General features: G+C 56.5%; 1 protein-coding gene across 5 annotated transcripts in view; it reads right to left on the reverse strand.

Annotated features, from left to right (window-relative positions):
* The window catches only part of STS (steroid sulfatase), a 73,689-nt gene that overhangs the window by 44,510 nt on the left and 9,244 nt on the right, over nucleotides 1-19,935 (reverse strand). For 2 of the 5 annotated variants that reach the window (XM_037157405.2, XM_037157408.2), the window contains exon 2: nucleotides 5,613-5,744. In XM_037157405.2, the coding sequence (XP_037013300.2) occupies nucleotides 5,613-5,614 (2 nt within the window). In that variant the 5' untranslated portion in view covers nucleotides 5,615-5,744. Of the gene's footprint in view, nucleotides 1-5,612; nucleotides 5,745-12,307; nucleotides 12,498-19,179; nucleotides 19,557-19,935 lie in introns of those variants that run through there. The other 3 variants (XM_037157406.2, XM_037157407.2, XM_053673417.1) reach the window with 3 other exon arrangements.

Consider the following 19,935-nt stretch of genomic DNA (forward strand, 5'->3'; position numbering starts at 1 on the left):
CCGATTAAAAGAGGGGAGAGACACCCTGGGCAGACCGAGTGTTTCAAACGGAGAACAGCTGTGGAACTGAAGGGGCAGTGTTCATGTGTGGCGAGGCCCAGGCAGGAGCGGGGCCAGCCTGCCACTGCCCAAGGTCGAGTTCTAGGTCTCCACTGTCTGGTCCATTCTGAAGATGCCGCCGCACGGCTGGCTCCACCTGCCTGAAAGTCATCACCACAGCACAGAGCACCTCCAACGCGCTTTCCAGCACAAATGCAGCTAATGTGCAGAGCCGGCCCCTGAAGCAGGGACAGCAGGACACCAAAGGACACGTCGGGGGGTGGCCAAGGGCCCCCACCGTGTGCCTCGGCGCCAGGCAGACAGCTCTGCGCCTGAGACAACTTCAGTTGCCCCTCCCTTCACTGCTGGGCAGAACTGGGAGGCGGCGGCTCAGGGAGAGTGCGGTCGGAGACGGCTTCTTCCGACTCATCTGCGGAGTGGACGGACGAGTGGCCCCTGCCCAGGTGTTCTCCCTGCAACGACCTGCAGAAGCCTGAGGCGCCTCCCTGACCCGAGCCCAGGGTGCCTTCTTTACTGGCCCTCGCCCCCTTGCTGTGTCTGACCTCCCCTGCCCACGGGGCATCTCGCTGTCTCAAGCTTGCAGGGCCCATGCCCAGAGACATAGTACATGTGGTCATTTTATCTTTCTCCTGTGCCTCATGTCTGCTTCATTCTTAGACCTGTGGGAAGAGCCGTAGACATGGGGGAAGGTGTCCTCCCCGCCCCAGAGCAAACCTCGTGGTACCCACCACTGACGGGTGGGTCGTGGTGGAGAAGGGATACACGGGGTAAAGAACATCCTTCCTGCAACGTGACCAGGAAGCGGACAGGACATCCAGTGGAATCACTCCCAGGGGCTGAGTGGCCTGGTGAGGTCTCTGTGCTTGTCACAGTAATGCATCTGATCACCAAACTGTGGCCCCCCTGACACCCCTCACCATGCCCACACAGCACCCAACCATACCCACAGACAAGCGGGGAAGGGGAGGGGCCACACGCCGTCCCCCCTACTCGCCTGCTGCCCGCTTTCCATCCCTGCGTCACAGACAACACAATATAACCGCTGACCAGAGAGGTGCCAGTTACTGTACAGAATGTCACCACTTCCTACAAGTCCCACGGCACATCTTCTTCAGGGAGTCGCATCCCAGCTACTCAGTGAGAGCCAGTATGGTGGCAGAATGGCCACCGAATGTATTGCGATTCCGCCACATTTCCCAGCTATGAGGAAGGAGACCAGACGCTGGAGCCCAAACCAGCTCGTCACGTTCCTAACAAAGACGACAGGCGGTAATCTTTACAATTAACTAAGGACCGGATTTGCGCCCAAAATTGACATTCGTCAAGTTCTCTAAAAGTTCAAATGCGGGGTGTCTCGAAATGACTTTTTAGTGGTGATCAGTTGGATGTGCAGTATTAGCAAAAGGGCTTAACAGTTATCTTGCACATTCGTATGCTAATGCCCCAGAAGCTGAGAATGGTATTAAGCGATTTTCTATTTCTAACAAAGGAAAATGTCCTTGAAAATACATTTATTCTGCAGTCAAAGGGTTTTCCCCCCTTTTCTCAGAATAACAGGTAGCATATTGATTTTAAAAGGCAAAAGACACAAGTAAGATGCCATCTGACTTGTAAATGCATATTAACTGTACATTGCAAAGTGTTTTTTTTTCTTTATTTTTGAGAACGTTAGAACCTCAAAGTAAAGAAACCTGACAAAGCATTCCAACCAGCCGGCTCTCGTGAACATGGTATGAAAGACTCCGTGGCGAAATTAAACACACTCGTCTAATCGCCGCCGGCTCTGAGGACAAACGAGGAAAGTATGAGGACCCCCAGAGACCCAATGAGGGTTATAAAAATGTAGAATTCAGGGGGAAAAATAAAACTCCCCTGTCACTGATGAGCAGGGGATGGGAACAAGAGGACACTAAATGCTACATCCCCATGATGACGCCCAATTCAGGGTTGCTCTGAGTCAAAATAGAGACACAAATTATATAACTTAGTACAGACATGGTAACACAATGGTATTGGTTTCATACAATGGCAGACATTGGTTACAATAGTATCGTAACAACCACTCATTAGCCACGAATGGTCCCTTTAAAGGGAGAAGGCCATGACCCTACATGGTAAGATCAGTCTCATTACAGACATTTATTACTGGCTCCGCACTCTTCCTGTGGAGGCGTGACGGAGCGTGTGAACTCACTGTGACACACACTATTTTCCTATGGACACACAAGGAGATCTTACTGTGTACTCGATCCTGTAGAGTTCTGGGTCAGTCTAGGAAGACACAGAGGCAGCCCACACATCAATGCTCCTGTTCTACATGTTTCCCTACAGCGGATGTAACGCTTGCCAATTAAGGGCTCAGCCCAAGGGTGTCTGTAGCCGTCTCTATGGAAACGGGATGCCTTGCTCCGTAGGTGTGTTTGCACGCTCATTTTTAAGACTGTGGAACCAACATATAGCTTTCTGGTCTGAAGCCAGGGCTGCTGACCAGGACGAGGTGCAGTGGAGTTTGGTACTCCTGAGGGCAACAGAGGTCCGCAGACGCACGGCACCTGAGCCAAGCCTGCGTTGGCGCCCCTCGCAGAGAGGGATTCGGAGTGGGAAGAGGCGTCCTGGGGCAGCCCCCGCACAGAAGGATTTGGAGCAATTACCGGGCCATGGGAGCCCCGCACCAGGGGAGAGAAACTAGGGCTCGGCAGTGCAGAAGGCATCACAGGGTTCTGTGAGGCCACGTTCTGAACGCCCATGGGGACAAGTACCTGCCACGTGCTCACGGCGTGTCAAGAAGCCACGTGGCACAGCAACGGGGGTGGGGCTCCACGGTGCGTTTGTAACCAGAGCAGCGGGCATTCCTGGGCTCCAGTCCAGGGGGGACGGGCGGAGACTGGGCTGTGGGTGGCCATCCCCCAGCACCACACCCAGATGGGGTACCTCACGGAGCACCTCTGCCGTCTTTTAAACTGACGTCACCGCCGTGGTTTCATGTGAAATATCAGAAACGATGGAAAAGTGACTCACGTTCGTGTCTGCTTACTTTCCATCTCCCTGCGTGTACGTGTCCGTTTGTATTTCTCTCCGTCGGAAGCTTAGGAAAGGATGAGACGCAGATTTGTGCTTGTGGGAGATGAGGCTGCACAGGGGGCTGCACAGAGCGTGACCCTCCAGCCTTGCAGAGTCTGGCTGAGACCCCTGAAGCCAGGGCACGATCATCCATCGTCACATGAGCACCCGCCGTGACACTCAGCCCACCTCCTGCAAAGCCCGCCAACACAGCTGCGCCATTGGCTCTCTTCCCAGCTCAGGGCCCGCGCCAGGGTCAGCTTGTACGACTGCTGGTGTTTCACCATCTTTCCAAATCTGCCCAGTCTCCTGGTATTTGCTTTATGTGACTTCACGCAGCCTTTTTGGGAAGAATCCCAGTGGAGGATCTCATAAAACACAGAGTGTTCTGGATTCCTCCAAGTCCTTGTCAGCGCATCCGGGCTGGATCTTCCCGGCAGGGACACGCCCAGGCATTTGTGGGTCCTGCCTCCTGCCTCCTGCTTGGATGCATGGGGCACTCCGGGGTCTATGTGCTGGCGAGCACTCGGTTATGAGACCCCCCTCCAAATGGCCCCCTGTTCTCCCATGATTTCCCTCTTTGCAAGCCTTCCCTCGCCACCCCCCCACAACGCCATGGCCGTCAGTTTTTCACGTGGGGGTTAGGGTTGGGGTACAGACATTTATTACTGGCTACATGTGGTTCGCAGCACGGCGCTGGGCTGCGTGAAATATCTTTCCTGACACTTCCCGGTCCACTTGAAAAACCTTTTCATTATCATGAAAGGATTCTTAAAACCCACCCTCTGTCCAACTACGGATCGAAGCGAAATAAAGCCAAGAGAAAGCAGGCACAGCTGGCCCAAGGCAGAGACATCTCAGAAAATGGCCCTTAAAAAGAAAAGCCTCCTAGGAAAACGTCAGTCTCTCTAGACCTTGCTTGGGTGGGGAGCACCTTCAAAATAGCAGGCACAAGATGAAAGCATTTTGTCCGGAGTCACTAATGTCCTTCTGCCCTCCTGCCTTCTGTCCTTCTGTCCCTCCCCCACCCCCACCGAGGGGAACTCTAACATGCCGCCTCCGAGCCCCCGGCATGCTGCGGGCGGGCACACTTGACATCTCCCCGGGAGGGGGCCTTACGGGGGTCAGACGGAATAAATGTGGTTATTAGGTATGTTGGACTGGGCATCTTGGTCCTGCGGGAAGCCACCCATTGGGCCCCAGTGCATGAAGTCAGGACTGTGACTGTATCATCTTAGCTCATCATGAATCAACCACAAGCCCCTGGACACCCATACTCAACCCCTGCATCTGTGCACTCCCAGTGGGGTGCACGACCCACCCACCTCCCCTCCAGATGAAAACCACACACACACACACAAAAAGGACTCAGAGCGTTTCCTCACAAAACATACAGCTATTTTCCAGAGGAATAAAAATCGAACCCGACTGAGCAAGTACTTAAGGCTTCGCCGACTCATGTGTGAACAGGAGCATTAGGCAATAAATTAATCTTTAAAGCGCTGGGAAAGTTTGTTTCTGCACCAGACAGAAGGAGCCCTCGATCCTCTTAACGAGCCCACGACACAGATCCCGGGGGACCTGGAGCCCGGTCAGCGGCTCGGCCCTCGCTGCAGACCCAGCCGCGGTGTTAAGCCGCCCTGATTGTTCTTGGCGGCAGGAGAACCCTCTGCTGCGGGGCTTAAATCTGAGGGGGAACATGCATCCTAGAAGCTCATCTTGTTCTCTGGAATTCTGATTCCAGCGCAGCCCACCTGAAAGCTAAAGGCCACTGGAGGTGCTAAGAAGGAAGAGATGCTTTTTTGGGGGCGGGGGGGTCGCGTACACACACAGGGAGGACAGTGAGCCCAGCCCCTCCAATGTGGTGAAATCCCGAATGCCTTCCGACTTGGCCCAATTGCCCCCTGGCAGGAATAACCGCCCTGACCCGGGGCTGTCTTTGGCAGCCTTGCAGAGCAAGGCCGTGTTGAAAGATCCTTCCATGTCCCTGGAACCCTTGCGTCATTCCCGGTCACCACGGTGGGCAGGCTCATGCAGGAATTGACTCGTATCCACACACAGACGTCACGCTTTGCTTCTCATGCCCGGCCTGGGCATGGAGACAAATGAACTTCCGCAGGGCACAGGACCACGGAGGGGGCGTCAGGGTCACCAGCCTGAGTGTTGGGGGTCCCGCCTACACACCCTACGCCCTGCTTGTCAGCATCCTGCCCCGTAGGAAGTCCCGCTTTTCCCTAGGAAAACATCTTGGGCCTCATTCAAGCTCCCTGTCGGCCAAGGGACCTTTGGTTGCAATGGCCTTTCTGGACAAAAAGGGCAGGGGCACAGCCCCACATGGGTATTATCCCTAGAGCATCGGAATCTTCCCAAACACCATGACACAGGTCTCCTGTGTCTTTCCCCAAGAGCTCAGGGAAGGCCTGCACATGGGGACCGAGTGGGCCACCCTGTTTCCAGAGTGACAGAGAGACACAGGCATGGCTGCTACTTACATGGGGAGCGGCGGGCAGACCGTCTCGGGGGCTGTCCTCTGCGGGCCTTACTCGGTGGGCAGCAGCATGTGCGGGCACAGCAGCGAGGCGGGCGGTTCCCAGAGGGGAGGAGAGGGGCGCATCGGCTCCGCCCTGTGAACGCATAGGAAGGAAGAAGCATCAGCGCCTGCACCAGCCCGTGCTGCGCTGTGGAAAGGGCTCTTCCTTGCCTCAACAATCCCCACGCCTACATCTTTCTCCTTTCCACCTCTCGGACGAACTCCTAGCCACCTGCAGGCCTCAGCCGAGCAGACACCACCTCGGTGAAGCCCCACTGGATTGCCTGATAGAGATTCACCTATTCCTCCATTGTCCACCACACAGCACTGGCCCCCTCCATAACTGTATCACTATTTGCAACAATGTATTTAGTTGTTCCGTTACTACCCGCCATCTGTCCTTCTCACAGGCTCCAAGGACAAGAAGGTGGGGGATGTGGTCCCTCACTGCAAGCTCTTAATAGAGCTGGGGTCAACAAACACCACCCCCAAGCGTTTCTGGAGCCCAGAAAGAATGTATCTGCCTCACTGTTGCAAACGGTTAAACCAAGAATACTGTGCAGCCCTGTGAAAAGGACAGAACATTCATATTTCAGGGCCCGTAAACAGGCTGTCCTGGAACAGGGCCCCATGCATTGCGACAGATGACTTGGCTCCGGAAGCTGACAATGTTTCTTAACCCGGCCCTTAAGAGAGACTCTTTGCGTCTCTGCAAGGCAGCCCTGCGGTGTCACGTAAACACAGCTTCGAAAACGCCACAAAGATGGCTGTGGACATTGCTGCACGCATATGCATATGACGCTTTTTCCTCCCCGACCTTCCCACAAAACCTAGCATATGCCTTGAAACAATGTGTTCACGTCGGAATCCAACCCTTACGCTTGAAAATACAAAGTATCATTCCACCGGGCAAACAGCCTCTACAAGGGGGCCAGTCGTTGGAAAAAGCAACTGACGTATCGATTTTTGCATAAGTGTGGATCTGGCCTTGCTGAGGTTCAGCTGCCGGCAAGAATGTCAGAGGGTCACCCCGTGTCCTGGAAATGGGATGTCCCCTGCCGCCCAAAGATGGCATTTGAAACTGCGATCTATCCCCGTGGTTGGTTCTTCGTAAAAAGGGACAGCGTTCTTTCTCTCCAGGATGGCAGTGAGCACCGTCTCCCTGGGCAGGGCCACCTCTTGCGTCGCTTCAGCCTGACCCCACTGGGCAAGACTCAGATCCTCTGGGCGTGGGCGGGCGCCATCGGGAGATGCCCCTTGCGGAGCAAGAGCAGGGTGACTGGTCACCCCAGCGTGTCCAGGACTAAGACATCCCAGCTTTTAAGCTCAGAGGGTCCCAGCTGAATGGGGCTGCGTGGCCACACCGGTTACTCGTGACAACTCACAGGATACCAAGACTGCTGACACTTAACGGCGCCCAGTTAGGGCTATTTTAGAAACTACTGGACTCCCCAAACCCTCTGAACACAGAGCTTTTCCCAGGATTTCTTTCCTGATACGCCCCCTAGGACTCCAGCTGATGACATTTCAGTCCTGAATCCGTCTACGACGCTAAACAAATAGCCCCATCGCGCCAGCAAGCTGAGACCCTAGAAAACCCCCCACAAATCACGGGACAGAGGTGTTGAGCTCATCTCCATAGGGCTCCACATGACCAGGCTTGGGGTAGAGGAAGACGGAGTGGTCACTGAGTGGAAAATCAGACAGCCAAGAGGACATGTGGGCGAACTCAGCGTCTCCACGTGGGACCACTCGCAGGCGAATTCTCCAACACCTGTTTACAGGTCAGTTCGAGAACCAGCACACAGACTGTGGACAAGCGGGGCTAGAAGAAAGCCGTGACCTCCCGGAGTTTCCCGCCACCTTCTGGAGCTACCCGAGGCCCCTGGCGGCACAAGACCTACCGCACGGCCTCCGGAGCCAGGCAGGGGCAGTCCATGAGCAGCACATCGCGCTGTCTGCAGTTATGTGCCTGTTGTCTACACAGAAGCCCCTGGACAGTAGCGATGGCCAGCATCATGGAATTATGAGCGAGGGTGAAAAAGAAAGTCCCCCAAGGCAGAGGTTGCCACCCTGGGAGCCGGGGCCCAAGCCCAGCCCACCTCCCCTTTGGGAACTGCAGCCTGAGTGTGCAAGCCCCTCCCAGGCTTCCCGCCTGCTGGCACGCACGGCCTCTCTCACACGGCCATCACAGAATCGGTGGGCCCCACGATCGTCGAAGCGGACATCTATGCCACCTTGTTGCCTGATCCAGAAAACGTTTCCCCACCCCTCACCTAGACGCGGGGACAGTGTGTTGTCCCCTGGTGCCTCGGCCCGAAGAACGAGAGGGGCTGCCCGTTTGCACAGCCCCACAGAGGGGTCTCGGTTGACGAGGCAGACGCGAATGGTAGAAGTATCGCAAAAGGCGTTCTTCACGATACCGTCTTGTCCTGCGAACACCCTGCCTCTAGACCAGCATCGCATGGGCAACTCGAGCACCTGGAGATCATGAACACGTATGACGGTGTGTGTACGGGGCCTTCGTGTGGCAGGCATTGGCTCTCGCCCATGTCTTCCCTGGCAACCCGCAGCACTCGGGGGAGAGGTGGTCTCTTCTCATCCGCTGGACCGCCTCCTCCTCAGTGAAGTCCATTTAAACGAGCTATTCTAGGACAGCTTTCTAAACACGCTCGGCTCTGAACCGCAAGGCACATCTGGCTCCCCGGGCTTCGGATCAGAAACGCTGGGTGGCTCTCCCTGGCTTTGTCCCTGAGGGTCCTGGAAGCTCCAGGAATTCGATCAGCAGGCCCTGCTGGTGCAGAACGTTTGGAGGGACCCCGCCAGATGAGACTGGTGCGCTCCAAAGTCACCGGGGCCCTTTTCTGGCAGGAGCACACGGTTTTAGCTGCCGAGCTGACATGCCGAGGCACATAAAGCCAGGTGGATTTCTCCGTCTCACACGGCGGACACTCGGCCACGGAGCTGGGAGCCTGGGGCCACTTCAAATCCACCACCAACAACAGGAGGGTTTGCGGTTGTCGAGTTTCGCAACCCAGCAGCCCTCCTGCGTGAGATACGGCCGGCTTTGAATGGAGGACGCCAAACCACGCCCGTGAATCAGTTGGCCGTTGACCACGGTGACTCAGTGAGGGAAACATGTCACCACCGCCACAGAAGGAGCTTCCTTGCCAAGCAGATGGTTTGGGTTTTGCCCATGAACTTCATGTGTGCTGTCTTAGTCTCGGAGACCACGTTCTGGCCGGCTGTGGCTGGCTGCTGGCATTCATACTCACAGGGCGCTGTGGCTTTCGGAGGGTCCGTGGCTGACCCCACACGCCAGGTGGGAGGCCACTGGAGGTGAGCGTGGTCCTTCTCAGCCACAGGCCACATCACGCCGGCGTCTGCACTTGCCAGATGGCACTGAGGGGCAGTGACCATGCCTGTCACCCGCTGGGTGGGTACCCACCAGGCGGCCTTTGCAGACGCTCAGCCTTTCTCAGGCCATGAGCTGCGGGTAGCTGTGGGGACACCCCACAGAGAGGGACCGTCCCAGACGGTTCCCTGGAAGGACATCTAGCCTCTACCCTTGGCCTTTCTCGGCAGGAACTCACCGTGAGAACCCATCATCCTTCCCTGGGAACCGCGTCAACAATGGGGGGCTCGATGTCACCCCGGGCCCCGACCGTCGGCTGCCCAGTCTTCACAGCCTCGTCTTTTGACACTAACGAAGGACAGGGTATTGGATTTTAAAACGTGGAATGTGTGGAGCTCAAACAGCACCGGTGTTTGGGGGCTTCACCGGGGAGGGGCTCCCAGAGTCCTCTGTCCTTTGCCTGGCAGACCAACGGCCCTGCCGGTGAGAATGGGCAGGGCGCTCCTCACGGACCAGCCACAGTCCCCTCTCGGCAGCCCCGGGTCTGGGTCACAGCACCTCGGAATGCGCCCCTGCCCCCGAATGGGGGCAGACGCCGGCCTTGGGACTGCTTTGCCGGTGACGGTGTGAGACCTGGCGCCTGACTTATGGGGACGCTTGGTCGGCTTTCGAGCGTGGGTGCAAAACGATGATTTAGAGGCAGACTCCTAATTACTTGCGTTCTGTATAAACGAATCCATCTTGGTCGCTGGGGAGGCACTTATGGCACGTGCCCGCTCTCTCTCTCAGGTGGAGCCGTGTATAAACGAGCAAATACTTCACAAACGACCCCTCACCCCACCCCCGCCGGGCGCAGGAAAGGTCATCAAAGGAACGTCTTTCCACAGAAAAGCACGGCACACCTCACCGTCAATTTTGGCAGCTCAGGAGAGGATGAGTATGCAAACCCACACCCGATGCTGCTGGCCACCGTGCAGGAATTAGAGCCCAAAGACCGTGACCGACCAGACACAAGGTGCTGGGGGCTACCTGGCCCGGCATCCCCCGGGAATGTAGTGGCCACCGCAGCACAGCCCGGCTGTCGGGAGCCCGGTGCCACACGATCCGTGGGGCCCAGACTGCCCCGTCCCCAGAGTGAGTTTTCACACCCACTGACACGCGGTTCAGCCCGACAGCACAGGGTGCCTACTCTCCGGGGCCTCATGTTGTAAAGCTTCCACTTCCTTCAGTGAGCAGAAATGGGGCCTTTCCCTGCTGCTTGGTGAGCAGCTGGGGGCAGAAACCAGAGACTCGGGGCAAAGTGCCTGGGCCACCGAGGGTGACCCCGTGGGTGGGGAGGAAGCCGGCAGTCAGTCACTAGACGAAGCTCGCTGTGACTTCCTGCGGAAACATGGCAGGAAAGGGAAGGGAGGAAAAGGGGACAGTCTTTGCTGAATGGCTTCAGGACCAGAGGCCATGGCAAAGGGGTCACAATAAGCCCAGGTCACGCACTTGACCCGCCAAGGACAGGCTGGCAGGAGCTGCTGTTCCCTTCCCAGTGCCCACGGCCCAACATTTCCCCGCCCAGTGAAGCTCAATTACAAACAATTAAACAAACCCTCCAAGGCAATGCCGTTGAACTGCCTTGGCAGCTGTGGGCACCGGCGCCCTAAAAAAATAGAAAACTTAGTTTTGTTTTCTTTTGCTCATGCCAGACTATGATGAACATTCTGATTCTGCTTCAGGGTTGCGTGTGACCTGTGCCATATGACTTTGTCTCTCTCTGCCAACCACCGGAAAAGTTTCTGAAATATTCTCAGTGGAACCTCCGGGGCCCCAATAGTCCCGCTTCTGGGAATGTATCAGAACAAACGGAAAACACTCATCGGAAAGAATACGCCCACCTGTCGGTTCGTGGCAGCGTTAGCGACCGCAGCCCAGACCTGGAAGCAGCCCAAGCGCCCAAGAATAGATAAGCAGGCGAAAGAGATGTAGTACGTGCAGGATGGAATATTACTCAGCCATAAAACAAAACAAAATGTTACCATTTGTAACAGCACGGATGGACCAAGGCAGTGTTATGCTCAGTGAAATAAGGCAGGCAGACAAGGACAAAGTGCAACATGATTTCACTTATGTGTGGAGTCTAATGAAAAGAAAAAAAAAACAGACAAAATAGAAAGAGATGAAGATACAGAGAGCGGAGTGATGGCCGCCCCTGAGGAGATGGGCTGGCGACTGGGGGATTGAGAACAGATTGCTAGTTAATTACAGGATAGGGATGGGGAGGGCAGAGCGGCCCAGGGCGCTCATACTGCTACAGAATAACTGTGTCCGCAGGATTACTCTGTAATAGACCTGACTGTCTAACCGCCCTACTGCCGCACTGGGAACTGATACAAAGTATCCCTGAATGGCCGCTGTCACTGGGGAATGAAATCCAGGAGAACCAGCTGGGATACAGTAGCGAGGGGCTGGCGTCATCCCAAGTAAACTGATGTAACCCTGATGACCACCAGCTGTCCCCAGGAAACGGCTATAGGAGTGACCACCTATGTCCCCCTGTGCCTCCTGGCAGGTCCAAAGGACCCTGGCCTCTCTCACGGAGGTCACTATTCGAGCCCAGGAAGAAGCTGCAGACGTGAAATGAACGAGGTGCAGGGAGAGATCACAGGAGTCGACATTGCATGATACAACGTTGGGGACAGCTGGGGACGTCCGGAGTTTCTGCAGTTCCTTCCAGGCAGCCAAGAGTCACCACGTGGATGCCTCGAACATGGGTCTCATCGAGTACATGAGGAGCTGCGAGCTCCATCGCTGACACACCGGCGTCCTGTGGCCTGTTTGATTCCCTGGTTACAAGCTGGGCAGGAGCCAGGAGCTCTGTCTTTGGTGAAAATACCTTGTCAGTAGCCGCGGAGCCCCTTCTAGGCAGCTGAATCTAAGGAAATAAACGCCTTATCTCCCTGCTCATCAGCTGCGTGCGCGTGTATTTGCTGAGGGTGATAAAACGGGACTTGCAGACAGATGTGGGCTGGTGCCGTCAACCAGGGACGGCGGCTCCTGATCAAGTGGGAATCCACAACGCCCCAAAGTGCATGGACAACTGCCTCCACAGCCCCAGCCCCAGAGCCTGTAGCTGGGTCCCAGACCCAGGCCCAGGTGACAATTTGGGGGCTTTGCTGGGGTGGGGAGAGCCCAGGTGGTGAACGACGAGTGGGCCACCTGTGCCGGAGAGCAGGCTGGCGGAGGTGGCCGGTCCAGCAGGCCCCGTCTGGTCCTGGCTCCCAGCCCAGTATAAGCAGAGAGCAGGTTCCACTCACCAACTCTCAGGCCCCTGGCGTGCCGGGCACCTCCCTGGAGCGCCGGCCAGGCTGCTGCCCGTGCAGGGCCCTCAAAGAACGGTGGAGCCTCAGAAAACACCCAGAGACCCTGGTCCGGAGGAGCAGCTGCAGGTCCCAGGACGGCCTGAGGGCCCATCAGCACCCTGCTGCGGCCCCTGAGTCACTTTGTCACCTCGGAGCCATGTGACCCTGCATGTCAGCTGACCTGTGTTTCGGGACTCCTCCTGCTTTTTGTGGCACCTGAGTCAGCACCGCCCCGGCTGCAGCTTCCCCAAGGCCTGCAGCGCACGAAGAAGCAAGACTGGTGGAGACCAGCTGGCCTGCCGGGGGGGCTGCCCCTCGGCAAAAGGTGTTGCTGGGAACGTCGGCTGTGGCAGGAGATGCTGTCACTCTGCCCCAGGGCTGCCGCCAGTGCAGACACGGCAGCACCCACGGTGGAAAGCTGGCCAGGGGTCCCGGGAAAGTCTGGCTTAGAATGACTTTGGGAAACTCTGGACAGTCTACTCTTGGGTAGACTCCTCCCCCCGCCACCAACAGAATGGCAAGCAGACCCTCCGACACACACTTGCTCAGCCACGTGCCCGAGGCCCTATTCACGATCGCCAAGTGGGGGAAGCCAACCAACGCCCGCCAACAGGTGGGTGCACAAGCCGCCGGTGGTCGGTGCACAGGCTGGGCTTCCGCCCGGCCATGAAGAGAGAGCAAACTGCTCAGCCCAGGAGGGTGTCGAGAGTCCCTGACAATGTGGTGGCAGGTGCAGGCGGCAGCGGGACATGGACGGCCACCCCGAACGTGCTCCCAGACCAAGCTGGGCCACGGAGACAGAAAGTGGTTGCTCCACGCGCGGCCCCTCCCTGGGGTCCCCACAGGAGCACACACCCTGCAGAGTCTACACAGAAGGCACACCCAGGAGTTTGAGATGCTGAGGCTGCCCTCGTCGGCAGCCAGACAGGGTGAGGCTAGGCAGACACCCCGAGCACTGGGTTGCTGTCTCCCAGGCAGGCAGCCCCCGGCCCCCAGGGCGTTTCCATTGGTCCTGTGCCCGTCATCACACACTGGCAGCCGAGAACCCCCTTCTGGGTGTGAGCGAGGTGGCCCTGAGCTCCTCACCTGCCAGCCCAAACCTCGTGAGTCACAGGCCCTCCGGCTCCGGGCACGCTCTGCGGGCCGCACCCTCCTGGGGGAAGGCATTCGTCACCCGAGGTGACTGGCGATGACAAGTTCCTGGAACCCGTCGCTGCGGCTGACGGTGGCTCCTGACATGTCAATCATTTGATACGACTCAGAAGGCCCACGGAGCCTTTCGACATCCCCTTGGACCGGGCCACCCACGTGACATGTGGCAGTCTGGCAGGGGACAAAAGCTCTTGATGGTGACACTCTAGAGAAAATGGGCATCATTCCCCCACCTTTGAAATGGGACTCTATGGAGAGGGGCTGCAGCCCCAGGCTGGAGTGGTGGCTGGCGCCCTGGGGTGAGCCTGCCGGCCAGGGCACCCCTGCCCGCGCCTGCAGGTATTTATTTCTGAGGGTCACCCCTCGTGGGCGGTGCTGCTGGCATCCCGTGGGCAGAGGCCTGGGATGCAGCTCACACTGGCACGATGCAGCAGGCAGCCTGTGAGTGACGGCAGCGTGAGCTGGCCCTCGGAGCTGCAGCAGCGGCCGGCAGCCCAAGCTCCGTCTTTGCTCCCCGTGTTTCCATGCTCCTCCTCACCAGCGCCCGCCGCCCAGGGCGGCTTCATTCCGCCCCCACCCCCGGGAGACACACGACTATCTCCGAAGTCATCTCCCTTGTCACGATCGGGCGGGAGCACCAGGCATGTCCCGGAGACGGTTGCGGGAGACGAGTAAACATCCTACTATGTACAAGACCCACCCCCCAGCGAAGGGTTCTCCAGCCCCAAGAGCAACCGAGCTCACTGTGAGAAATCACAGCACAGAGACACAGACACTCACCAGACAAGTTTCTTTCCTTCTTCTCCCCGGGACACGGACTTGGGTGGGTTTGCTGGGGGGGAGGGGGTTGTCTCCAATTGAGTTTATTGGGAACTCACGGGGTGCTAACAGTATATAGGTTTCAGGGCTACAGTTGTATAAACCATTTTCTGTCCACGGTATTGTGTGCTCGCCACCCCAACGCACGTCTCCTTCCATCACCCCCCCCCGTGTGTCCTGTTGCGCCTCCCTACCCCTGTTCCCGCGGGTCGTGACCATGCTGACACACCTGTGTCCTTGAACTTTCCTTCCCCCCCCCCCGTTTGTTCCTCTCCAAACCGTCTACATTACTTGCCTCTGTTGCTGGCTTTCACTGGGATCCCCTACTACGCGGCTTTTTAAAAGTCAAGACTAGCCTTTCCCTCTCATTTCCTCCCAGGCTGGGGCCACCGCGGCCCCGGGGAGACTTCAGTAAGTGACAGTTTGCATCTCGGGTATCTGGCCTGCAGAGAAGGGGTCCAGCATGGCTTGGCCACTGGGGCCCAACCGCACGGACACTCTGCCCAGCTTTTCTAGCTGGTTGGGCTTTCTGACGGTCCCCATAGGCTTGCACACCTGCAGAGTGCGGCCGGCCCTAGGTGGCGGACACAGTCTCCGGGGGACCCTGGGGGCGTCGGTGACACTGTAACTGGGGGCAGGGCCCGGGGGACAGGTGCGACTCCATGGTACAAGTGTCACCCGATGCTCAAAGTCACATGCCTTACGAATGATCCCTTTCCTGCCTGCAGTGACAATTCCAGGTCCACGGTCTCCAAACGCCCACTTTGGGGCCCGAATGTCTTTGGACGTTAGAAGGCAACGACTTTTTAAAGCATCAAAACCAACGTCAGAGGCATATTGAAAGGCCGTTGCAAAGGCTGGCTGCCTTCGGGACAGCTGTTGGAATTTGAAATGGACACTAGCTTTTTTTCACAACCACAACCCTGCTGTTCTCCAGGCCATTTACTAACCCCAATCAACCCTGGCTGGGGTAGCACCGGCTGTGAACCAAAGGGCCGCCGGTTCAAGTCCCAGTCAGGGCACATGCCTGGGTTGTGGGCCAGGTCCCCGGTAGGGGGCGCATGAGAGGCAACCACACATGGATGCTTCTCTCCCACTCTTTCTCCCTCCCTTCCCCTCTCTCTAAAAATAACGAAATATAATCTAAAAAAACCCAACAACTCCAAGCAAAGCAAATTTTGGAACAGCGTGAGGTGATGGGCAGGAACCAAAGTGACTGTGGTAAACCTCTCCTGATAAACGCATGCATCAAATCATCAGCTCGTTACATTGTACACCTAGAACCGACACGTGCTTACACGTCCATTATATCCCAGCCCACACTCCTGTGGAATGGGTATATTTGCCAGTACTTTCTGTTACCTAGATTCTGTGTGGTTTTGGACGAAGGGCTGGCCAACTGTGGTTTGAAAGGCCGCAGGTGGCAACAAGTCATGCCGTCGAGCCAAAGAGAAGAGGTAAAGTATATGTAGGTGGCATGTGTATATATGCATACACACATATATGAATGCAACGGCACACATGTCCCGTGACACGTGGCCCCTTCAGCGCAGCGCTGGACAGCAGCGCAGGGTCACACACGGGAAGGGCCCTGCCTGGAAATGCGATGGTCCTTCGCCTGCTGCAGGGTCAGTAAAGGCCGCTCCCCCGCCCTCCGCTGACATTCTCTGGGTCAGAACAGGGTCACCGCCACGTAAGTCACCCAAACCCAGTTTCCAGTCTTTCTCTGTCCTTTCCCTCTAGGGCCTGCGCAGAGGGCTGCCCGCCTGCCGTGCGGACGCAGCACTCAGGAAGAAGCCCCAAGCAAGCCTGTCTACGCTGGCAAGTGTCTACGCTGGCAAGTATCATGGACAATCCGTGCCAACACAGATAAATGCAGAGTTTCGTCACACGTGACAGGGATGCGGGTCAGCGCCTAGGACACCCATGCCCAGTGACTGGCGTTGAATGAGCTGGGACATGGCATCCAGCCGTGGAAAGCTTGTCCCCAGCTTCCCACGGGGCTCGGCCCTTCCGCTGGACAGTGAACGGGATACAAGGGGCAACTTTCAGCCTCCTTCATGCCCCCTGAGGCTACTTCTTGCCTCCAGCTCCATCATTCTGACCCACGGTGGCTTTCCCCTCCAAGAGACAAGGGGGCAGTTTTCGATGGGGGTAGCAGTGAGCTATAGAAGCTAGAAGGTGGATGGACTCCAACATCCCCCAGTGCACAAAGCCACATCCGGCCGCCAGTGTCCACCGTACCCAGGACGAGGGCCCTGCTCTACGCCGGCGCTCGGCCTCATGCAGGTGACATGCCTGCTCCGGGTCACCGAGTCCCCCTGCACTGAGGGGATATGTGACAACATGCAGGGATACCTGTGGCTGCTGCTGTTTGGGAGAGGCGGGGACACTGCCTTCTCGCTGGTAGCTTCGGAACAGCCTACAATGCACAGGGCAGTCGCTACTGTAGCACATTGCTGGCTGTGCTATTGGGAAAACAGTTACAATCGCAACTGTGAACGTGAGCAGTGGCGAAGGGGAACCCACCTGTGCACAACACCTTCTGCCCCTGGGCCACCCAGAGAAGAAGCACGGGGGGCCCTGAACCCCTGTCTCAGCTCCAGGTCCCTTATCGGAGCTGGAAGTCAGAGCCCAGCCCTTGTGTTTGCCTGAACTCCCCCCTCACGGGAAGCCCTGGGTTATGATTGACATTGGCACTGGCCGCGTTTCATGACATTGGCTGGTTGTTTTCCTGCCCGGGCAACCCGGGCCCAAGGTGGCATTTCTGGCCCATCACTGGGACATTTCTGAGTGCCTGCTGCACCGGGAAGGGCTTGCTGACTCAGGGACCGGCTCTTCCAGGGTTAATCTCCGCACGAGGCAGGAATGTTAATGAGAAGCCCAGATAGCAACAACAGAGTGGAGATAGAAACAGAGTTGCAGAACTGGTCCTACAGACTGACCTGCATGCCCCTGCGACCTGGTCTCCGGCAGCCTTTGCAGGGAGGCCTGATGAGGTCCGGCTCGTTTCCAATGCAAATAAAAGGAGACGTTATCTTATCTCTTCTCCTCTCTGGTGCACTGAGAGCTTGGACCTAGCGGCCTCCTGATTTCATCAGTTGCTACGCTATCGGCTCAGTGTAGAGGGATATTGCGCCATTTGTCTGTTGGTGTATATTCACGTCCTGCAGACACCGATTCACGGACCTAAACTGTCAGGTGTGCGCAGGTGTTTTGCAAGACAAAGACCACCCTACAGGGTCATCCCCCAATAAAGTAGCTTCACCATTCCTGGGAGCAGCATGTTCCGGGTGGCAGTTCCGGTTACCTGCCCTCTAATCCTACCTGGGAGGTTAGCCAGGGGAACAAAATCCACAGAGACTGGAAGAACGAGAAGAAAAGCCACCAAGAACTGGGCCTCTTTGTTCATTAGCATCATTCACTCCTGATAGTGGGGAGGGTCCGCCTGACAACAGCCACGGCCTCTCCGTGGGAAGAGAGAACCACACATCGGGTGACCTGCTCTGGCGTGCATGGTCACCCGACCGTCTCAGAGGGCTGTCCTCTGCAACTGATACAACTTTCCAGAACAGGGAGGCCGGTTTCTGAAGCACATACTCCTTTCCCGTTCACTGGGCCCCTTTATACAAACGGTCCATAGAGCTGAACACCATGTCAGACGCAAGAGAAATAAACACTAAAACAACGCAGCCTGTTTAGAAACATTCAACATCTACATGCATGTCTCTCAATTAGAGAGACAACTTTGTTCCATTTTCGTTTTTCAGGATGCCCACACAAGGGGCTCATGACGAATTTTGAAAATGGAGGGAGAAAGAGAGGGAGAGAAACATCCATGTGTGGTTGTCTCTCATGCGCCCCCTACTGGGGACCTGGCCCGCAACTCAGGCCTGTGCCCTGACTGGGAATTGAACCGGTGACCCTTTGATTCACGGACTAGCACTCAATCCACTGAGCCCCACCAGCCAGGGCCTCAAATTTCCTTTTTAGAAAAGCAACAAATAGTAAGCTTCGAAGAAAACCAATCTTCTGCGGCTTGCGTTGGGTGCCAAATATATCTCATTTATAGTCATTGTCTCCAACTTGAAGCAACGGCTCTAAGTGTGATACATAAGTTTAATGAACTGCATTTCTCTCCGGAGTACACTGTAGCTCAAGCAAAATACTCCTTTTCCTGTCTCCTTCTGTCTCCTGGGTCTGGCCTCCCAGTTCTCCAGTGATACCAAGCGTGCATTTTCAAACTACCACTTCCACCCACAGACAGACAAAGAAAAAATACTTGACTCTTATTTTCTTGTCCTTAAAGAAGACCCTGTTTCCAGGCAAATGAACCAATAAAGACTTATGAGACGCATTCTTGCAGCTGGGTTGAAACATTTGTTTAAAAAAACAAACAAACAATGGAACACCACAGGTGAGAATGTGCAAACTTCTGCCCTAGCTGGATAGCTTGGTTGTTTAGAGTTTCATCCTGATATGCCAAGGTTGGGGGTTTGATCTCCGGGCACAGACCAGAATGAAGCAACGGATGTGTCAATAAGTGGAACTCAAACGGATGTCTCTCTCTCTCTCTCTCCCTCTCAAATCAATAAATAAAAACTTAAAAACAGAACGTACAAACTTTCATTCCTCCCACAGAAAGAGTTTAAAACGCTAGCTGCCACGGCCAAGACGCCACTCTTTCAAGTTTTCCCATTAACCCTTCCTGTGCACAGAGAAACAAATGCCAGCCTGGAGCTCCCTTCTGAGCCAGAAGCCCTCCAGTAACGACTCCCAGCATCCTCTCTCGCTGCTTATCTCATCATCTCAGCAGCCCGGGGCAGAGAACAAAACAGAAAATGCATCCAACTCACCCGTTCTGATGAGGCTTTCAGAGTGGGGGGGGGGGGCTGCTGCTGGCGCTGCTGGAGCTGCTGGCGCTGCCGGGGAACTCGGACCTCGGGGCGCAGCAGCGCCTCCCTGCAGGGACCTCTCTCAGATAAGCAGCACCCCAGCCTCCCGCGCTGGGGTGTAGACAAGCCACCTAGCAGCCCGGGCAGTTATAAGGACCATCGCTGGCTGTCAGGTCACCGCTGGGTCATCGGCGAATCTATCATAAAAAAGCTATTTCGGGGCTCGTGCCTGCCCACCTGCTTGTCCCTCACGCCCCAACGTGTCTCAGATATAAATCAGAGGGCCGCCGGACTTCCTGGACGGAGTGATCACATCACGGCACACGGTGGGGGGTGGTGTTCTCTGTACTTTGCCACGATCTTTCTTTGCCTGCTGGAATCCTGACATGGAAAAGGCGGTGGGGGTGGGGGCAGCAAGATCGCTGGGAACAGTTCTGTGTGCAGAGCAGGAAGACAGGACAAGGGTTCGTGCAGAGTGGGGGTGGGGGAGACTATCGAAGGCAGGGTGGCTGCCACCCAGGTAACGCAGGGTGGTAGGAGCAGGGTCACGTTGGGAGCAGACTCTGCCGCACAGAAGCTTGGGGTGTGAGTCCGCCCACCTCCCCGGCACACGGAGCCCCGAGGAATTCAGCCGGCCATGAGCAAGGCCACCCGACAGCCGGGTGGGTGGCAGGCAGGCATGCTGCTCCGGGCGCTGGGTGACGAAATGAGCAGGGA

The sequence above is a fragment of the Artibeus jamaicensis genome, unplaced genomic scaffold (genome assembly GCF_021234435.1).
Source record: "Artibeus jamaicensis isolate MK-2021 breed Jamaican fruit bat unplaced genomic scaffold, CSHL_Jam_final contig_859, whole genome shotgun sequence".
Taxonomy (NCBI): domain Eukaryota; kingdom Metazoa; phylum Chordata; class Mammalia; order Chiroptera; family Phyllostomidae; genus Artibeus; species Artibeus jamaicensis.